General features: G+C 47.9%; 7 protein-coding genes across 7 annotated transcripts; 4 read left to right on the top strand and 3 right to left on the bottom strand.

Annotated features, from left to right (window-relative positions):
* Positions 1-249: 249 nt before the first annotated feature.
* TGAM01_v204469 (L-ornithine-N5-monooxygenase) lies at positions 250-1,348 on the top strand (the record flags this gene model as incomplete). The annotated part of the gene is made up of 3 exons (XM_018807709.1): positions 250-459; positions 526-961; positions 1,059-1,348. 3 exons carry the CDS (start codon positions 250-252, stop codon positions 1,346-1,348), a joined length of 936 nt encoding a protein of 311 aa, XP_018659047.1.
* A 2,160-nt stretch (positions 1,349-3,508) lies between these two features.
* TGAM01_v204468 (aminotransferase class I and II) lies at positions 3,509-5,043 on the top strand (the record flags this gene model as incomplete). Its single annotated transcript, XM_018807708.1, has 6 exons — positions 3,509-3,519; positions 3,578-3,910; positions 3,986-4,155; positions 4,209-4,424; positions 4,488-4,589; positions 4,652-5,043. 6 exons carry the CDS (start codon positions 3,509-3,511, stop codon positions 5,041-5,043), a joined length of 1,224 nt encoding a protein of 407 aa, XP_018659046.1.
* A 1,314-nt stretch (positions 5,044-6,357) lies between these two features.
* Positions 6,358-8,102, top strand: TGAM01_v204467 (hypothetical protein; the record flags this gene model as incomplete). The annotated part of the gene is made up of 5 exons (XM_018807707.2): positions 6,358-6,501; positions 6,562-6,585; positions 6,677-7,575; positions 7,633-7,824; positions 7,901-8,102. 5 exons carry the CDS (start codon positions 6,358-6,360, stop codon positions 8,100-8,102), a joined length of 1,461 nt encoding a protein of 486 aa, XP_018659045.2.
* A 289-nt stretch (positions 8,103-8,391) lies between these two features.
* On the bottom strand, positions 8,392-9,630 carry TGAM01_v204466 (hypothetical protein; the record flags this gene model as incomplete). The annotated part of the gene is made up of 1 exon (XM_018807706.2): positions 8,392-9,630. The coding sequence occupies one exon, from the start codon at positions 9,628-9,630 to the stop codon at positions 8,392-8,394; it is 1,239 nt and encodes a 412-aa protein (XP_018659044.2).
* A 1,799-nt stretch (positions 9,631-11,429) lies between these two features.
* TGAM01_v204465 (oxidoreductase family protein) lies at positions 11,430-12,637 on the bottom strand (the record flags this gene model as incomplete). The annotated part of the gene is made up of 2 exons (XM_018807705.1): positions 11,430-11,965; positions 12,037-12,637. 2 exons carry the CDS (start codon positions 12,635-12,637, stop codon positions 11,430-11,432), a joined length of 1,137 nt encoding a protein of 378 aa, XP_018659043.1.
* A 710-nt stretch (positions 12,638-13,347) lies between these two features.
* On the top strand, positions 13,348-15,089 carry TGAM01_v204463 (hypothetical protein; the record flags this gene model as incomplete). Its single annotated transcript, XM_024549431.1, has 4 exons — positions 13,348-14,244; positions 14,319-14,447; positions 14,508-14,614; positions 14,681-15,089. The coding sequence occupies 4 exons, from the start codon at positions 13,348-13,350 to the stop codon at positions 15,087-15,089; spliced, it is 1,542 nt and encodes a 513-aa protein (XP_024405771.1).
* Positions 15,090-15,229: 140 nt separating this feature from the next.
* Positions 15,230-17,770, bottom strand: TGAM01_v204464 (hypothetical protein; the record flags this gene model as incomplete). The annotated part of the gene is made up of 2 exons (XM_018807703.2): positions 15,230-17,568; positions 17,668-17,770. 2 exons carry the CDS (start codon positions 17,768-17,770, stop codon positions 15,230-15,232), a joined length of 2,442 nt encoding a protein of 813 aa, XP_018659041.2.
* Between the last annotated feature and the right edge of the window lie 338 nt (positions 17,771-18,108).

Raw genomic sequence — 18,108 nt, 5'->3', positions numbered from 1 at the left:
CTATCCTGAATCACCACGAACATCGCTGGAGACGTCAGATTTGGGACAAAGCTTTTAGTACGAAATGTCAGTTGAGCCCGGTTCAAAATTGCTGTTCTCCAGTATTAAGATCTTTATACATCATTAGCTCTAGAGGCATACGAGCTTTACGCCCGCGAGGTAGTATACGAATGGCTAGAGAAATTGGAATCTCTTCAGGGCCAACCCATCAATACCTCACTATATTCCACTCTAATACCATTTGATAACATGGGCCGGATGGGATTTTCAGCCAGTTTCGGATCAATCAAAGCTGGCAAAGAAAATCCCATGCTGCAATACCTCGAAGTGACTCTTGGTACTCTTGCCAAGCTTGGTTTGATATGGTGGCCAATTGCATTGCTGCAAACCTTTGGCGGTAGCAAGGATCATATCAATTTCCAAAAGTTGGCTTGCCAGATGGTGGACAAAAGGAGAGAGGTAGGTACTGCGATGCGCAATATCTGCACCATATATCTTGCAAGCGGCATACTGATACCAGTACAGCAAGCAACTGACGAACATGAGGATATTATGAAATATTTTCTCCAAGACTACAACTCCAAGGAACCCAAAGCTATGCACCATATCGACGTCATTTACTCGGACGCCCAGGCTGTTATGACTGGTGGAACTGATACGATTGCAGCCGCACTGTCATTCGTATTTTACTATATGGCAAGAGATTCCACCGTTCGAGACAAGCTCCGTTCAGAACTACAGTCACTCTTCGGTCGTACAGTATCTGGGGAATTTACCAACCTTGACTTGGGCGAAGCTGAGGCGCCATATTTGAACGCCGTGATTAATGAAACGATGAGAATGGACAATCCAACTTGCGCCAACGGACCTCGAATGACACCGCCTGAGGGATTGGAAATTGATGGCGTTTTCATTCCTGGCGAAACATTAATATTTGTGCCTATTCATTCTATGCACACAAGTGAGTATCCGCTGGAACTTACCCTTCCATATCCAGCCTTACAACTATCATCAAGTCATTTAATCTAATTCATTTCTAACCGCCGCAATCTTAACAGGCGCAAAATACTTTAAAGAGCCAAATAGCTTTATCCCAGAAAGGTGGACGACACGGCCTGAGCTTATTATCGACAAGCGGGCATTCCACCCCTTCCTGCTCGGCCCATACAACTGTGTAGGGAGGAGACTAGCTATGATCGTACTGCGATTCACAATAGCGTACACAGTCTGGAATTACGACTTCAAATTTGCTCCTGGCGAAGATGGGACCTCAATTCACCGAGATATGGTTAATCAGGCAATTTTGAAAGCAGGCCCCCTGCAATGTGTATTCAACAAAAGGTCTTAGAGATTGCACATGAACATGGTTACAAAGGCGGTATCCCCGATGAAGAACGCGTTAATGTCGCAGCAGAGGTTAGGGTTTCTTGATGAAGAGTCTAATGTTCATATGTACCATACGGGCCGTATTTAGCGAAAGATTAGTAGCTAAGCTGATGAGAGTGAAATAAGACCTGTTCGTTTAATTCTTTTCACATGAGAATGATGGGGAGAATATCATTAGATAGAGGGTTGATGGCGCTTGGTGAGAGAATTTAGTACATGCGTGGCGCTGTTAGTGCTTAGACAATCAGCATGTCAATTCCAATGAGAAGCATCAAGCGACCAGATGAATGAAACACAACGGCTGGACAAACTTACTAGGTCATGCTACCCAGTGACCAGTTAGAACCAATTAAAAAGTGACATATTTTAAGGAACAGCATTCCTAAATGCGTTGATGATCTACACCCGTCGAGATCTATATAGGCATGGAAGCAAAAACCGCTAAAACGAAATTGTTGGCGCAATTTGGTAGAAAACAACCAGTGAGTTCACAAAAGCAGAGTCACGCAGCGTATTCGCCGAGACGGTAATCTTAGCCGTCAAGTCTCAGCTATCAATGCAGGATGCTCCTTGACAAGGCCAAATAGCTCAAATTACGATCAAAAATAGTAATGGAAGATAAATGTAGAGTGATTCGTTTGAATGTAGGTATAAATTTGAAGGCCTCAATATGTAAGTCTAAAGATCATGTACCATCAAAAGCCCTTTCTATACGTATTTTAAAGTGGTACTCCGACAATTGTCGCGATGAAATGTTGCTAATAGCTCGCTGCATGTGGTATTGGCGGGATTCCAAGACGCAACACCAGGCTTCCAATTATGGCAATTTGATTGTTGGAATAGCCTATCAAAGCCTGCTTAGTTCCAAGTGAGACGTACAAATTAGCATCCTGCAGACTACATGCCTACAAGCGCAGCTAGCGGAGCAAGTGGGACGATTGCTGGAAGCTATATATCCGATCTTTCTAAAGGAGCCAGCACAATACGAAACGTTTCCATAGGAACAAATACCCTCAGCCTTATTACTCCGTGATACGATTCATGGCCGGCCCATGATTGGGTGGAATAGGTGGCGGATCAACGTGTGCAGTCTATAGCACGGATGGCTACGTATTACTGTTAGCTCGGAGAAGATGGTTCGCCCCAGTCTCGTTGAATCGAACTAAGCAACTCTTTAAACTACCTAATAGGTAGTCAGACCCGATCCGAGGGTCCGGCTCACGGTACGATTACATGTGCCGCCGAAAATCGGAGTTTTGTGCTTCATTGTCTTTAGCTCTCACAATTGCTCATTACTTTTCTCCGATGTATACCAGAGCCTAAGCATCGTACAACATTACAGATGCACAAAAAAAAAAAAGGATAGTTGCGTGCCTTCTTGAGACACTTCGTGGTAAACAATTACTACCAACATCGTCTACACAGTGGTATCGTGGCTGGTTTAGTCAGCATATTGTCTTAGAGCCACAAGGGCGAAACATATCTCATCAAAGTTTGGCATCGTGTTAGCGCAAGTGACGGTTGCGGATTCTTGATGGGCCGATTCAACCTCCGTATCGACTCCGATGAGCAACTACTGCTCTTGGTATTTGTCGAAAATAGAGACTTCCCATGAAGCTAGTAAAATAGTAGCTGACTTCTACATTAAGAGGGAGTTGAAAAGCTAGGATCTTGAGCGCAGCTAGCATACATAGTGGAACAAAATAAGGGACCGGAGTTTTCAATGACTGTAAGATAGATGGCGGCAATATAAATGCCCCCATAACGCCTGAACGCGAGCCAGTAGCATTGAGTCATGATAGCAAACAAGTCAACACAGCCGGTAAGCTGGCACAAGTGCGCGCGGCCCTGAGAATCTAGTGATGGCAAAATCAATCCACTCTCGTCAGATTTTAGACGCGAGCTCACTCTCGGACGTCTACGGAGCGACTTCATTACTAGCTGTGCGATAGATATAAAGCAGGCCAGGTCAGCCCGCCGCGCCGCCATCGACTCCAGGTGTAGAATGCTGAAGAATATATCTCAATTTTGAAAAAACCGATCAATCACAGCACAAATGGCTCAATTAAAGAACGGGACAAAGTCCCCGATCCAACCGGCTCCGCGGGTGGCGGGCTCTACCATGGATGTGTGGTGAGTGACTCAACCAAGTGTTTTCTTTTCATTGCGATGCACTAATAGCTGCCTTTAGGTCCATTATCAACGCTGCTGCCGCAACTACACCTAATCAGCCCGTGGTAAACATGGGACAGGGCTTTTTCGGCTACAATCCTCCACAGTTCCTCATAGACGCAGCGAAGAGCGCAGTAGAGCGCCTCGACTGCAATCAGTATGCTCCTCCAAAGGGCCGGCCTCGTTTGCGAGAGGCTATTTCCAACGCATATTCTCCTTTTTGGGGCCGCAAGCTGTGCCCTGAAACAGAAATCACAATTACTACTGGCGCCAATGAAGGCTTCTTGAGCTGTTGTATGGCGTTCCTCCAGGAGGGCGACGAAGTTCTACTACTAGAACCATTTTTCGACCAGTAAGCGCACTATCTAATGCTGTCTGAGCTACAAGCATTGAAATGATTGTTGTTTTATAAACTAACGGGTAGCAGATATATCAGCAATATTGAGATGGCGGGCGCCAAGGTTGTCTCTGTGCCCTTACAACCACCAAAGTCTGGCATGACAAAAACACATTCCGCCGGTGATTGGAGCCTTGATATCGCAGATTTCCGAGACGCCATCACTCCTAGGACGAGAATGCTGGTATTAAATACACCTCGTGAGTAGTCGCTGTATCCGCAAAGCGTGGCTTCCAACTGACTCAACTCTTAGACAACCCCCTGGGAAAGATCTTTACCCCCAAGGAGCTCAAATTAATTGCAGATGTCTGCGTTCAGAACAATATTCTTATCATATCAGATGAAGTCTACGACCGACTATTTTATGTTCCTTTTACTCGCATTGCGACTTTATCGCCGGAGGTTGAGAAAATCACTCTTACCCTGAGTTCCGCGGGCAAGAACTTTTACGCCACCGGTTGGCGAGTCGGTAAGTCTTCAAGTTTCTCAAATACTCTAACAATGTTTGGTTCAGAGCTAACTAGGCGCATAGGTTGGGTTATGGGACCCGCGGAGCTTGTACAATATGTCACAAAAGCACATGCACGAATCTGCTATTGCTCTCCATCACCGCTCCAGGAAGCATTTGCAATTGGTGAGTTTCAAGCTCCGATCTTACATCCAATCCGGTGAACAATGCGCTAACAAGTCATTTAGGATTCGAACAGGCTGAAGAGAACGGCTTCTGGAACGAGTGCGTCTCTGACATGAAGGGCAAGATGGATCTCTTTAACGATATTTGGCGTGAGCTTGACATGCCGTACTCAGAACCCGAAGGAGGCTACTTTGTAGTGGTCAACATGAGCAAAGTGACCCTCCCAGAGAACTACCCGTTCCCACCCCATGTCCAGGAACGCCCACGAGACTTCAAGCTGGCGTGGTTTCTGATCCAGGAGCTTGGAGTGGCAGCAATTCCGCCCAGCGAGTTCTATTCACCAGCGAATCAGCACATTGGAGCGCAGTGGATGCGGTTTGCCGTATGCAAGCCCGATTCTGTGCTCGAGGCTGCCAAGGAGAGACTGCGAGGATTAAAAGCGTACATAAACTAGACTTGTCTATTAATCATGTTAGAGGAATGGAAAATTAAGTGCAAATACACAGATGTTTGTGGCCAGCATCTTGTTGGAGAATGAGACTGTTGACTATTTGTATATAAGCTGCTTACGGTTAAGTCGCCGCGTATCGCCGCATCTGCGGGCCATGCCGAGGTTGATCATCCCCGGAAGATAAGCTTCATGTTCGGGGGCGTGAACCCAGCACTTAGCCCGGCTCAATCTTGTTCTCGAATCACTTGCATAACACAAGCACTGTATAGGATTGTTTGTGATAAGAACATAATTAACCTACACAGCTCGTTCACTTACAGCTCTCTGCATGCTTTAGCCAGTCATAGCGTACAGAAAGGCCTATTACATGCTTCGTATATGCAGTGATAATTGTGTGCCCATACGCTTTGCTTTATCCTGATCACTGAGCTTCCGACTTGGCTGATGTGCCTCTGGTTTGTGTATTGCCCAGGAGCGAAACTCCAGCGTGGGGTAGACAATAGGCCTGTGCTTCAACGTATCAACTGCAAAATATACCATGTTTAAGTAGCTAGTCTATAGCATCGGTCTACGCGATCCGTAGGCATTTCAGGCCAAGGTCTATTACAAAATATCTATTTTTTGGTATTATTAGTCAAGCATAACGTGATTGCTAATCCAACACGGATGCGAGGCAAAGGGGCAAGGTTGAACCATGTCTCTGACTAAAAGCTCACTACATCCGGCATTAGATAGCCGCTCGATTACACTGAGAATCATATTTGCCGTACGGAGTACGCTCGATAAGCTCTAGATAGACCCAAAAAGCTTCTTTTTTAATTATTTACGCACCAAGATATGGATAGAGTACTGATATTAGATCTCCTAGGGTTAATAACCCTCATACGCTGTTGTTCTATGGGTTGTCTTACAGTAAAATGAATCGATTGCTGATCGACATATTGTTGACTCGCGGATATAAAAAAGACCCAACCTCCGAGATGATCGGCGGCATACAGAAATTGGTCTCGCACACACAGAAACGGCAATGAACCGTCCCCACCAGCTGTTCATATTTCGCCTCTACGTGTATATTTCGATTCTGCAGTCCCTGGTTCCTTTTGATACCCGCTCACCCGCTTACCCGTCTCGCCTTTAAGCAGACTAGTGCTGATCTAACTGAAGCCGAGTGGGACTTGACAACCCCGAACTGCCGCTGTCTTTGTATAAGCCAATGTTACCTACTGCCTACTTATGACAAGCATCGAATCCTACCCTTGGAAAGTTTTTTTTTTTCTCCTGTGATTGTCTCTTTTCTCCTTCTTGTAGTATTGCTGCATGTCTGCCACAATGGAGAAGAAAGATGAATCATTGGTTGAGGGCGTGGTAGACAGGTCTACTGAGAGCGACCCATCTATTGAGATTACAACGGATGCGGATCGGGCGTTGTTGCGAAAGATCGACTGGCGCTTGATGCCAGTGGTAAGTTCCAGTTACTAAAACAAGCTTGAATATTCGATCATTTCACTGACTTGTTTCTAGTTGTGTATCACATTTGCCCTTCAGGTAAGAAGTCATAGATCGATTCGTTGACATGTTCGAACAATCGGAGGCCCAAGTTGCGTAGAAAGCAAACCACTAACAAACTCGCAATTAGTACTGGGATAAAGGCTTGCTTGGTCAAGCAGCCGTTTTTGGTCTACGAACAGACCTGGGCTTGACACAAGGCCAAAAGTTCTCATGGGTTTCTGTGATATTCTACTTCGGTCATGTAGTCGGCATGTATCCCGCTTCGCTGTTGGCTCAACGGTTTCGTCCAAAGCGAGCTTGCTCAGTTTTATCGGTTCTGTGGTCAATCATCATGCTCACAACCCCTGCGTGCAAGACTTACTCTGGCATTCTGGCAAATCGATTCTTCCTCGGCGTCGTTGAAGCCGGCGTCAACCCGATTTTTATGCTCGTCGTCGGCATGTGGTATACGAAGCAGGAGCAAGTCTTGCGATCTAGCATTTGGTTCTCATTCAGCGGCGGCTCATTGTTGATTTCTCCCGTTATCAACTTTGGGTTGGCTCATATCCAGAGCAGCCGTCTGCACCCGTGGCAGATAATGTACCTATTTGCAGGAGGTCTTTCTTTCTTTTGGGGCATCGCATTACTCTTCATCTTCCCCGACACTCCGGAACTCGCCAAGGGCTTTACAGAAAGCGAGAGAGAGCGCGTGATTGAGCGCACGCGTCTTAATAACGCAGGCACCACGAACACAAATGTGAAGCTCTACCAGATTACAGAGGCACTCTTGGAATATCAGTTCTGGGGCCTTATTGTTCTGTCTCTATTGAGCTGCACCGGTGCAGCCGTGGTCACTCAGTTTGCGTCCATCGTGTTCAACGGCATGGGATTCGATGCTTACACTTCTCTCTTACTCAATCTTCCAACTGGAGCCATGGCTTTCATCTGCGTCTTGGGCTCAGGATATCTTGGCAGACACTGGAAAGACTCTCGATTCTACATCATCTCATTGTCTTGTCTTCCGGTGATTCTTGGGTGTTCATTACTGTATGTTCATTCCCTTCCATATTTCTGCTTTAGAAGGATTACTAATACGCATTGCAGTTGGAAAGTCGATAATAAGGGCGCAAAGATCTTTGGCTTCTACCTTCTCAACTTTTTCTCAGCAGCTTGGGTTCAATGTATTGGCCTTGGAACCTCGAACACGGGCGGTTATACCAAAAAGGCCGTATACGCTGCCGGAACTTTTATCGGTTATTCACTGGGCAATGTTACCGGTTCTTTGCTCTTCGACCAGTAAGTTATAGCTAATGTTGCTTCATATGCATTACAAGGAAGTCTTGTCAAAATGCTAATTCTCATTCCCCTGCAGGAAATTCGCTCCGGCGTTTAGTCAAAGTTTTACAGGTATTCTGGTTTGCTTTGCTGTTTGCTTCTTCCTTGCTCAAGTGGGTCGCGTTATGCTGGACAGAGAGAACAAGAATCGGACAAGGCTCTATGGACCGCCTACCTTTGACAGAGCTCTCGAAGACTTGTCTGACAAAGAGAATACGTCGTTCAGATATGCGCTGTAAACTGTCTCTCAGGTTTTAAGACAGAATGACTCAAAAGCTTGTCGCTCCATCACGCTGTTGGCATATTAATACTAAGCTCGGAGGTCTAAAAAGATAATGAGAAATGAAATTACGAGTTAGACTAGTTAGACTCTACATATTTAAAAGGTCAAATTTTTGAGAACCTCAAAAGAGCTCAAGAACTTTGTGTCAATCACCTGGGCTACAATTTGCTTTGCCAAGGTCAAGCAATCTACGCCAGTCAGCCCTATTTAATTAAACTGAGTTTATTATTTGCTCATCAAAAGTATTATTTACCCTGAGCCTTCGCTCCAGCATCTCCCAAAGGTACAATAATACTGTAGCTTTGAGGGCTATTCTGGGGCTGCACGCCAGTGGTAAGCAACAGCGGCGTCATCAGTCCATCATCCGAAAAGTATAGCTCCGGCCTCTCCCTGCGGTAAAAGTTGATAGTTGTTCCATCATCATATTCCACCTCGGTGCTAAATGCCAGCGTTTCGTTGCCAAATGTCCATGGCCCGGTATAATTCTTGGCCCAGGCGTGTCGACCAACCTTTGGTCCAGAACCAAAACCACCATCTGCTTCGAGAGAATGCAAAAGCATGTGGAAGTTGCCTCGCTTATCGCGCCAGACGAATGGATCTTCGTTACCCTCGTCGAATATGGGATCTGTCTCAATCTTTGTGTAAGGGCCTTCAAAGCCAGTCTCCGAGATGGCTACGTTGATCTGCTCTGCGCCACCACAGTTATACGGACAGCCTCGGTAGACCAGAAGCATAGCATCGGTGTGGCCAGCACAGTGTTGGCCATTTGCGTATGCGCCTGTCCTCGAGCAAGAGCTGGCGTACAAGGGAAATGGGGCGGGGTTGGTCACATCGGCATCCCAATCGCCTGTATTGTCGCCCTGCATCACTTGTCCCTTAAAATCCCAGTTCCGGAGATCTTTGCTGCCGAGCACGGAGATACCACTCTCTCCATTGTTGTCGTTTCCTGGTCCGCAGGTGAAGCTCTGTGACTGGCAGCTGTCTGTTGTCACATTCGTGGGGCATCCGATGTAATACAAGAGCCATTCTCGATCAGCCGGGCTGTACACAACATTCGGGTTGTGGGCGAACGTTCCCATAACCTCAGCGGCAAAGGTGTAAGGGCCAGCAGGACCCGTGTGAGATTCAGCACGGATGATGCGGCTATACGGAGCCCAGTAGTCAAGACCACAGCCGTGTGTGAATTCGGAAGCAAAGAGATGGTATAGATTCTTCTCCCATGGGTCCTTGACGATCTTGGAGCACCATGATGATGTGCCCTCTGCCGTCAGATTGTAACCGCTTGGTCGTTTGGCAGGGCGAATGTCGAGCGCACTGCACTTATCACCAGTCCAAGCCGGGTCACACTTGCAGACGCCAGTTTTCCCGCAAACGCCATTGAGGCTACAATCGTCGTCGGACGTGCATGTCTGATAAGAAGAGGCAACGAAGAAGGCAATCAAGAGAAATGAAAGCCGGGCTAGCCCCAGGCGAAAGAGTCTCATTATAAAGCGAGGTAGGCGAATTAGCCGACCAAAGAATCTTCAATGTCCCAAGTATGAAGCTGTTGAAAGCCAGTTTAGGCTTTCATGTTAGGAAGACAACGGCTTTGGGTGAGACCACTGCTGGATGTTGCATCGCCATTCAAAGATTGAACAGTCCATGGTTGGCATCAAGCTTTTATAATGCAAATTGATGCACTACAACTGCATCTTTATCTTGAAGATCGTGGAGATGAAGCCGAAATGCGGGGTGAGGCCGACGGGTAAATATCAACTAATACTAACGACGGCAAGAATGTAGCTTCAAACAAGAGAAATCTAGTCTAGATCGACAGCACTTGGACTATTGTCGGGCGATGAGGCTCCAGCTCCTTGAGGACGGGCAATCCGACGGGTATATTTTGAGATAGGCTAAGAGGGACCTATCGTCATAGCTGCGATGCTTCGAAACTCATTTGATAATAATGCCGATGCCATTACCGCCCGAATATCCGCTTTTTAGCGATTTCCCGCAACTAGCAATTGCTTGCCCGATTGCAACTCTTCTGTAGCTTCTTGTCTGGAACTAGCACGATATCGTAGCGTAAATTGGCCACTTAAACGCTGCGAGTGATTGAATCTGGTATATCTTAGCGAGCAGCCGAGAACATGTTTTCGCCTTGGAGATTTTCACGATAAGATGCGATTGATGGATTAATTTCAATTTTTTAGAAATGCAGTGGAGCAATTTTCATCAGTCATCTGTCATATGATCGATTGATAAGGCTCCTGCACATACAGTGCTTTATACAATGGAATCAATACTCAAGCCTTACTCATTGGACGTTCAACTAGCACACTGGATAAAGTTAGTGTCGTTGTATTACCTCTATATCAATATATCATACCACTCTTATTACTGCCCAGGGCTCGCGCAATGGTATATGTAGCTAGACGAAACGTACTTCCTCAAATGATCTAGCCAGCTACAATATCCTCTTTGCCATACGAGACCCTTGATTACTTGTACTAAAAGTGGATTGGAGGCTACAGAAGCCATAGCTTTCGTCAATTGTAAGCTTTAACCACAGGTAATATGCTCCGTATTTATGTACATGTAGCAGCAATCAAAATACGAGCTGCATGCAATCACAACGACATCGCGTGCCGTTACAACTCGACTCCATTTACATGTAACCACCAACGCTAGCTTGCACTACCTTACTTTCTGGACTCATACTCTTAGACTATTAATCTACGTAGTTATAGTTGAACAATTTTTCTTTAAATATCCCACGGTAAATTGACTATTACGCGTCTCATAATTATACTATAAGGAATCAATGGCGTCTTCTGAAGGTGTAGCTAGTGCCCTTGCATCACTGAATGCCTACGACGACAACTTCTCAAAGCCCTTTGAAGCTCTCCGCTTGAACACACACCAAGAAGCTTAGCCGAACGGGCACTTGAAAAGGAGCCAGCATGTTGTCGCTATCGAAATTACGCACTTGCATTTGTTTGGTTGCGAGTGCACGGCTGTTGCAGTCCAAAAGTAGGTACATGCAGTTTTGCCATTTGTTTCGTCTAAACATGGATTTTATACATATATATATCGATAATAATGGCTTTCACAGCTCAGAATGCCTCTGTAGATATGAGTAACTTCACTTCGCGTTAGGCAAATATGCTATTATTGTTGTTATCATTCTCTGTTCAGCTTCGGGGCACTCATTCATAACGACTAAAGTAAATTGACCGGTTTGTTGGCGCTAAAAAGGTAATCTTGAATGCGAGCTATCTATATATTAGACATCGCAAGCATCTTAATCGTATTTGGGGTTCGCATCCTTGACAATTCTGTCCAAAAGCTTGTGCAGCCTCAACGCGGATTCAAAATCGGGAGCCCTGCCCTGAGCAAAATCTTCAAACAGATAAGCCGTGTTCTGACCCGGGAATGCCACGCCCTCAACATGGGCCGGCGTCTTTGTTTCCGTTTCCCACGCAACTACTCTGGCTTCGTTCCCATCCTTGGCCGTCTTGATACGGATTTCCCGCTTGTGACTACCCATCTGCAGCATGGGTCCTTCAATGGTGAATTCGATCTCGCCCTCTGTACCACTAATGACCCACTGCGTAGGCTTGCCAATGGCATGAGGTGAGCGGCGATAGTTGACGCTGGCGAGGGCACCGTTGTTGAGGACACCGTGGACGAACATGTGCTCCGGGGCCTTTCTGGGGTATGATGGGCTGACAATCTCGCCAGTGCTGGTGTTGATAAGCTTCACTGTGGGATACTGGGTGGCGAAGGATGCCTTGACGGTAGCAAAGTCGCCCAACACATGCAGAAGACCTGCAAGGACTGATGTTTTTTCGTGAATATTAGCTTCTATTGTTGCCCGAACCACGATTCACCTGTCAGATTTCACTTACAGTGTGCCATTGCAATATGGAACTCGTTGCCACCGGTCTTGAGATCCAAGTAATAGGTGGCATCAGCGCCCCAGACGTCGGGAGGTCCATAGTTGGGCGCAATGTGAGCCTCTGTGCTCGTAATCTTGCCAAGGACACCGCTGTCGACTATCTCCTTGAGCTTGGCAAAAGCGGGATCAGAGAGGAACTGCGTGCCAATGACAGTCTTCAAATTGGCGTCTTTGGCCAACTGCGTGAGCTCTTCTGCCTCTGTCGTGTTTGCTCCAAGAGGCCATTCTACAAAGACTTGCTTCTTAGCCAGGAGTGCAGGCTTGGTCACGACGTAGTGATGTCCAACGTTGATGGACACAGCCACCAGGTCAACATTGGGGTCGTTGGCAATATCTTCCGGGGTGCCGTAGGCCTTGACTTTCGGACCCAGCTTGTGGAAGTCGATGGATCGCTGAGAAGATTCCACGGAAGAGTTGCACACGGCAGTGATCTCGTAGTAAGGCGAGTTAAGAAAGGATGGCAGAAGGGCAGAAGCGGCCCAAGATCCAACGGCAACAAGGCCAGCTTCTTTGGCACCGAGACCAATGATACCAACTCGAGTAGGAGCCATTGCGATAGTTTAGCAGAGACAAATGTGAGATTGCTTGTTATTTGTTGTGTTGGAAAGACTGAGGAGTGATGTTGGCGATGGTATTTTGGACGAAGCGTGTGCTTTTCATTCATTCATCTGCCCAAGGGCTTGAGGGACTATTTGTACTTACAACATGAGATCTCGTCTCCCCTTTCTCCTCCGTAACATCCTATATTCAGTCATAGTGGTTTCGGTCTTTCTGTATTGCGTCTTCATCGAGCATCGCATTATTAATGATGCCATCCATAGAAAATCGGAACTCCGTCAGGCGTGTATCGCTCAGGCATAATGAACCTACCGTCGCCGACCCTCACGTATTAATTTGTCTCTTGGCGATTAACTAAGCCGATACGCTCGAGTCTAATCCGCTTCCATCTTTGTACTGCGACTGCGTGACTGTGTCTAACCCGTTCAGAAGCCGACCTGGCGCCACCAGATCCATCAATCAAGCCATGGCGGTGCCTTCGCTGCCCCCCTGACCGAGATCCACCTGAACTCCGGCATGAGACCCACGCGAACTCCGATACCACGGAGATATTATCCGCCCGTCCTTGACTAATACTGAATCGCATTGATGACCGCGTATTTCCCTTTGCGGACTTTGACATCTCAAAGCCTCATCTCTTACATTTTGATATCACTATTTTTTTATATTATCGTCATATTATCGTGTAGAAGAAAAGGCAAAGATGCCCATGTCTAGGAAAAAAACGTGCGTCCAGTGCAGAAAGGCAAAAGCGCGCTGCAGCCTGACTCTCCCCCGCTGCACTCGATGCATCGACAAGGGCTTCTCGTGCGAATACGCCGCCGTCACGATGCCGCGCATGGCCCCTTACTCGATCATGAGTACTGCCGATAATGGCCGATCCGGGAGCCTGCATGATGGCGTTACGGATTTCCGCAGCGTCCCCGCCAAGCACGGAACAACGCAGCTTGGTCTTCCTCCGGATCCAGAAGTTGCTCCTCTCAGCGAATCCATGGCAATGCCCACCCAGCCGCCTCCTCCTGAGGCCGATGCGCCGGTCCTGGCCCCGTCTGTGGACTCTTCTGATACCTGGACGGCCACAATGCAAGCTGATCTCGGTCTCGGGGCTGATATAGCATTTACCATAGCGTCCATGATAGAGCCTTGTCAAAATGTCATGAGATTCATGGGCAACGTCGACATGAACATGAGTCATGATGCGGCTGTTGCAGAGGCCGACGACGCTCACCTTCGTGACCCCATCAACGCCTCAGGCACTCATTCAGACGTCCTCGCCCACGACTCTTCGTCTTGCATGCTCACCAGCCGCCGCGGCCTCACTGCAAATGCAATCCTTGCAACAAAGACAATCTTTGGCCAGGTGAGCGCTTATCCCGCTTTGATGGTCAGCGGCCTTTCCCTCCCTCCCTTTATCCACAGCAAATGTGCTCTGGATGACAGCTCGACATATAATTGTGCAAAAGCACAAAGGCACGAGTGTCTAGGAAAGACATTAAGTATCTGCGCGGCTCTGGTAGGCATGTGGCTGGAGAGAACCCCGGCTAGCAGTCCTTATATATGGGAGACGATATACAAAGAGATTGCCAGACTGGATAGCGAGGTATTACTACACATCTTATACACTACTTCATATAAAGATCTGGTGAACTAATCACCACTTGTTGGCAATGTCAGTATGAGTCCTTTGATATGGAGACATCGCTCGAGTCCATGCAGGCCATGACGATGTACATGCTACTCCAAGCACAAGACACAGCCACAATAGTTAGAAACGACGTCAGGTTTCTTCTCGCTGCATTAATGGTAAGCCCATCGTTGCATCAACCCTCTCCAAAGCCAGTAGACCAACAAAACATCACACAGCATTGTTGCCGAAAAGTACACAACACCGTGGAGTACAATACATTCGTTGACACTCCCGACAACCCTCTGGATCGCAAAACGTGGGCTCTTTATGAAGCCACACGAAGGTACTCAATATTCTCTCTCCCCCCCTCCCCCTCTCAAATTTCCGTCACTAACAGTCCACAAATTAGAACAGTATGTCTCGTCTATACCGTAGAAGTATTCCTCGAAATCAGATTTCGCCAGCAAGACTTCCGCAGCTGCCAAAAATTCGCCAATGCCCCCCTCCCCTGTATCCGCGATCTCTGGGAAGTCCCCTCCACGTTTGAATGGAAGAAGCGATACAATGCTTTTCTCCGCGGCAGGTCTGCTGACAAGATCCTCACTCTGTCTGATTACAAGCTGTCGCAGCAGTTGTCTGCTGAGGAGCTTGTCAGCAGCACAACCGCTGGTGATAACTATGGAAGTATAACAAAGGACGTGTTGAGGTGGTGCGAAGGGTTGGATCAGCTTGGGACGTTGATTACCCTGGCGTCTTCACTTATCAAGTATGAAATGGAATCGTCAGAAATAGCAGTCGGCTTCTTCAAAGGCTCATAAATTGCAGCCTCAAACTACACATCAAAGAATTCCCTTTTCAAAGAGTAGGGCACACAAATAATAATGTATAATCAGAGAGAAAACCTTCATAATAATCATAAGCTCTAGAATATGCCATCATGTCTTCTGCAACGGTTCCATTACTCCATCATGGTATCTCCATCCAGCTCTTGCACCTGTTCAGCAACAACAGCACCGGCTGCCAACAACGATCCAGTAACAGGAACCGCATGTCTCGGCCAAACTCTCTTGTACAAGCTAATTGCCACAGAGTCCTGAGGGTTGATGCGTCCGTCAAACGTCGCCTTGAAGTAACCATGAGTACCCAGAGGCTCCTTGATAAAGCCGCTTCGTCCGCGCTTGGTCCACAGGGGCATAGCCTTGAACCACTCCACGTCCTCACGGTTGAAGAACATGTATCGAACGGTGACAATCTTCTTGTGAATATGGTATGGGTGACCGGCGAGAATGACGCGCTTGGCAACAACGCGAGATGTTGAAGGAGGCAGAGCTGTGCCTGTCGCAACCAACTTCAGGCCGGCGTTTGATGTGCCCTCACCCTCAACATCTGCACCCGCAACTGTCCGCTTGAAGAATAAGACAGGAACAGCGCCCCACGTAACAGGTCCCATGAATGTGGCAATGGCCGATTGGCCAGGGTGTAAGTATCGGCAATACTTGTGTACGTCGTTTGGCGTCGAGCCAGACTGTGAGAAGAGAGGCTTGATAACCATTCTTCGAGGGCCGCACTGGACAATCAGCTCCTCCTTGGCCTTGATCGAAGCAGTATAATCAGAGCTGAGGTTGATTAGATAGTTGACCACAGTCTTCTTGTTCTCATGACGGAGTAAGGAAACTAATGTGACTGGGGAGTTGGGGTTGTAGGACTGCGCTGCGGCGGCTGGGATGCCCTTGACATAGACATGAACGCGAGTTCCGGGCTGCACACCACCAACCAAAGCCTCACGGGTCGCTCTTGATCGCGAAGAGTTGTAGTCAGGAATCTGCAGCAATCGACGCCATTCCTCTGGTTCGTGAGCTCGATCCTCATCTTCCTGCCACGGTGAAGTTCGGAGACTCTTCAGACCACGGTATCGAGCCAACCTCTCTCTGGCCAGAACATTAGGGTGAAGTTCAACTTCATCAGGGAACTCTCTGTCGTCTTCAGCCTCATCACGCTTCCGTGCTCGGTACTGCTCCAACTGAACAGCATCCTCATCCTCATCGGGCTCCATCATCTCAGACTGGGGATATTCCGAAGCAGCGGCTTCTGTGGGCTCAGGCTGGGCAAAGCCTTCCATACCATCCTCAGGACCGATTTCCTCCTCTTCAGCGTTTTCGTCATCCATCTCCATATCTTCCATATCAGAGCCGGAGTCCGACACATCATCCAGATACCAAGCGGACTGGTATTTTGAGGTTCCCTTGGGTACTTTCTTCGTTCCAGCTGTCGCTTCGTCCTCCTCATCCGAAAAGTAATGATGCTCGTCTAGCAAGACACCCTTCTTCTCTGATGGCGCCACAGACATGGCGGCGTCATCTTCTGCATCCATCATAACGTCCTCAGGCGCGAGTTGATCCAGACCATCTCGATCCTCAGAGGGCTCTTCCAAAACCTTTTCTTCCTCAGTCTCAACCGTCGTTTCTCCTTTCTTCTTGATGTGCTTCGGTAGAGGGGCGGCGACAATTTTTTCGATCTGATATGTGCCCCAGTCGCCGACCTGTATCAGTCGATCCGCCTTCAGCCCTTTACCCCTAACCACACCGGTGATAATTGTAGATTCTGAGTCGTTCGATGCAAACTTGACGCTCTCCGCCAGCATCCAGCTCCTCTCATCTCTCCACCTGATGCCCTTGGGGGTTGTGCTGCAGAGGGATCGCACAAGGTTGGCACAGTCCTGCCTGTTATCGATGCTATATAGCTTCTCTTGCTCGGGGTGGAAGTGAGTAATGAAGGATTTAAGCGAGGTCATGACACCAGGTCTCTGCTTTGCTGGTTCAATTTTATCAAGCCCTTGTACCATCGTGAACAGCGTCGACAAGCCTTGGCTCTCGACGCTTCGAAGAATCAGCTCTCCCAATGCGTCAACCTCGACGGAGGCAGATAGAACAATAATGACGAAATCGGCTGCGCTGGCGGCATCCAAGCAAGCGTTAAGGTCCCTTGTGAGGGCAACATATTGCAGCTTCTGCTTGAAACGGTCGACTGTCACCTGGAGGTTGTTGCTGCTGAGATCGGTCTCGATATCGACGCTGCTGTTCAGCGACTGAATGGCTGCCTTGGCGTCGCCATCAGCGCAAAGAGGAATGACGGCAGCAATCCTCGGGGCTGCATCTTTCCCAGAGAAAACCGACGTCTCCTTCAGATGCTCTCTGTGCTTCGTGAGGCGATTCTGCTTCGCCTGGTTTCGTCGGTCGAATTTAGACATGACTTGTTGGTGGGGAGTTTTGCGCGATCCTTTTTCGTTTGGGACTCGGCCTGTGGAATGCAATGTTAGGGCTGTGTGCAACATATGGGAGAAAGTAGCCAAGGCAAGAAAGAAATAAAGTTCAATTCCACGCAATCAGGTATCCGCACCTTTTGCGCGATCCCTCAACTCATGCTTGGAAGCAGCCTTGGACTTGAATGGCTTGTTGGTGACTTTTGTCGTGGGCCGATGATGATGCGCCACGGCGGACATGTTTGCGTCGCCCCCAGCCTTGAACCGAAACGGTAGCGATGCCAGTTTGTTATGCTGCGAAATGCCAGATAGCAAGTAATTTTTCGGCAATTTTTTACTCTAATGCGAATCTTTCAAGGTTTCGCAAGATTAGCCTATACGAAGCGCAAGACAAAATGCAGAATCGATTATCTCGATGGTGGGGTTTTCTTGGTTATCGAGAATTTTTTGTTGTGGCTCGCTATCGATAACCGCGGTGGGCTAGCGTATTCTTGCTCTGCCAATAGCAGCACTGCGATAGGCCGCGACAAAGTCTGGGCGCTGGAAATTTTGTCTGCGACCTTCATAGCCCAGGACCC

Source organism: Trichoderma gamsii, assembly GCF_001481775.2.
Source record: "Trichoderma gamsii strain T6085 chromosome Unknown Scaffold_13.2, whole genome shotgun sequence".
Classification (NCBI taxonomy): domain Eukaryota; kingdom Fungi; phylum Ascomycota; class Sordariomycetes; order Hypocreales; family Hypocreaceae; genus Trichoderma; species Trichoderma gamsii.
Note: the sequence above shows the minus strand (reverse complement) of the source record. Positions and strands in the feature narration are given on the sequence as shown.